This window comes from Galeopterus variegatus, unplaced genomic scaffold (genome assembly GCF_000696425.1).
Source record: "Galeopterus variegatus unplaced genomic scaffold, G_variegatus-3.0.2 Scaffold18152, whole genome shotgun sequence".
NCBI classification, from domain to species: Eukaryota; Metazoa; Chordata; class Mammalia; order Dermoptera; family Cynocephalidae; genus Galeopterus; species Galeopterus variegatus.
The window spans coordinates 5768-7483 of NW_007744263.1; the positions used below are offsets into that span (position 1 = coordinate 5768).

At 41.8% G+C, this 1716-nt stretch overlaps 1 protein-coding gene across 1 annotated transcript in view; it reads right to left on the minus strand.

The window, feature by feature from the left end:
- Positions 1–1716, minus strand: part of LOC103582847 (neuroblastoma breakpoint family member 6-like protein) — a gene marked incomplete at its 3' end in the record, with an annotated part of 7709 nt that overhangs the window by 4325 nt on the left and 1668 nt on the right. The window contains exon 2 of the mRNA XM_008564326.1: positions 494–596. Coding sequence (XP_008562548.1) covers positions 494–596 — 103 coding nt within the window. The remainder of the gene's footprint in view (positions 1–493; positions 597–1716) is intronic.

Genomic DNA, 1716 nt, shown 5'->3' on the forward strand with positions numbered 1-1716 from the left:
AATATCTCTCGTAGAAGTGTTAGTACATTAGTGACAACCACCATGCCTATAAAAAATGAGAGCAAGAGTAATAATTATAGCAAGTAGTTGTTGAGAGTTTCATATGTGTCAGAGATGGTTCTAACCACTTTTATTCATGCATTTAATGTTCAGAACCATCTGAGGTAGGTACTGTCAGTATTTTCATTTTACAGGTGAGGTAGGTGAGGTAACTGTTGCATAGGAAAGTTAAGTTTGTCCAAGGACACACAGCTACAAGCCTCATGCTAGTATTTCAACCCTGGCATCTATCTTCATTTTATTCATGTGTTATTTAATGGAGAACCTCAGAGTCCTAACTAGGTCACAGCCCTATTGGTTGTCCTGTCTAGTTCTATGCCTGCCATGTACATTTCTGCCCTTCTCCTTGCAGAAATTTGCTCTTCATTCAAGTAGCCTGGCCTGCCCCACTTCAAACAGTATTCACACACTTTCTAAACAGGCACCTCCTTACCCGAGCCTTGCAGCTGGTCTGGTCTTCTCTGCCAGCTTCTCTTCCTCAAACTGCAGCTTCTCCTCTAGCACAGATTTAATGAGTTCTTTGCACTCTTCACACACTGAGAAAAGACCGACATGCTTGTTTCAGTGGAAGCGTGGACATGCTGCTGTGGCCACTGCCTTCAGAGGGTAGCAGGGCTCACCCCAAGGACAAAGGTAACCCGAGTACCGGCTCTACACTGGTACTTCTATATTCCTCAATCTCCCAACAACTCCCCTTTTCAGAGATGAGGAAAGAGAAGTTCATAGGCAGATAGAGTAACTTGACAAGATAATTCAACTAAAACGAGGCAAAATCAGAATTCACATCCCGTGACATTTGACTTAAAATCTTGCCACTTTACCAAACCTTGCAGCCTCTTAAGTAAAACATTAACCTGGGGCATGAAATGGCAATTTCCTGTGTGTTTAGGAAGACACCACAGACTGTAGGACTGATGGTTCTCCTGTGTTCAGAGTTTCAATAGTCCCCTAATGTTTCACAGATTTAAAAATTGATCTAGATACAACTGCTTAAAACTGCATATGGGGGGAAAAGATCTAAAAGACTTATGCCCAAATGCTAACAGGTTTTGTGTTAGGTTAGAGGGAGAAGCAATACATAATGTTTGCCATGGCACTATCCTAGTAGAATTTCAAGAATTATCATGTGATCCTCACCACTATCTGTAGTAGGTACTACTCTATTACCATTACAGATGAGGAAACTGAGGCACAGAAAAAATTATAATTATTATAATGAAGATCATGGGAAAAAATAGTTTTTTCACACCCCAAAGCTCGTCTTTTACTTCTTTAAGAAGCAGGCTTTAATTTTTACATTTCTGTCTATGACAGTAAGTTGGATAGCAAATTTTATCCCCCATTGATTTATTCAAAAACCATTGTAGAAATTTGAAAGCAAACAAGTTCAATGTTAGCAAGAATCCTCCTCTAATGGACCTATCTCTCTGTGCCCTTGTTCCCATGTTCCCTCCAGTCACTGCAGCTTCCCTCCACCCCTTTATTTGGGATTTTCCGGTAGATCTCCAAATGTGAAAGCTGACTGTGCAGATGGAAGGGTGAGCCCCTACACTGGCCTGGCCCACTACTGAGACTGCACTTGGCCTTGGTCTCAATTTGGCCACATGTCTCATAGCCCAGATCTTGTAGGTCCACCTGGACTTGCTTGCTGTCTGC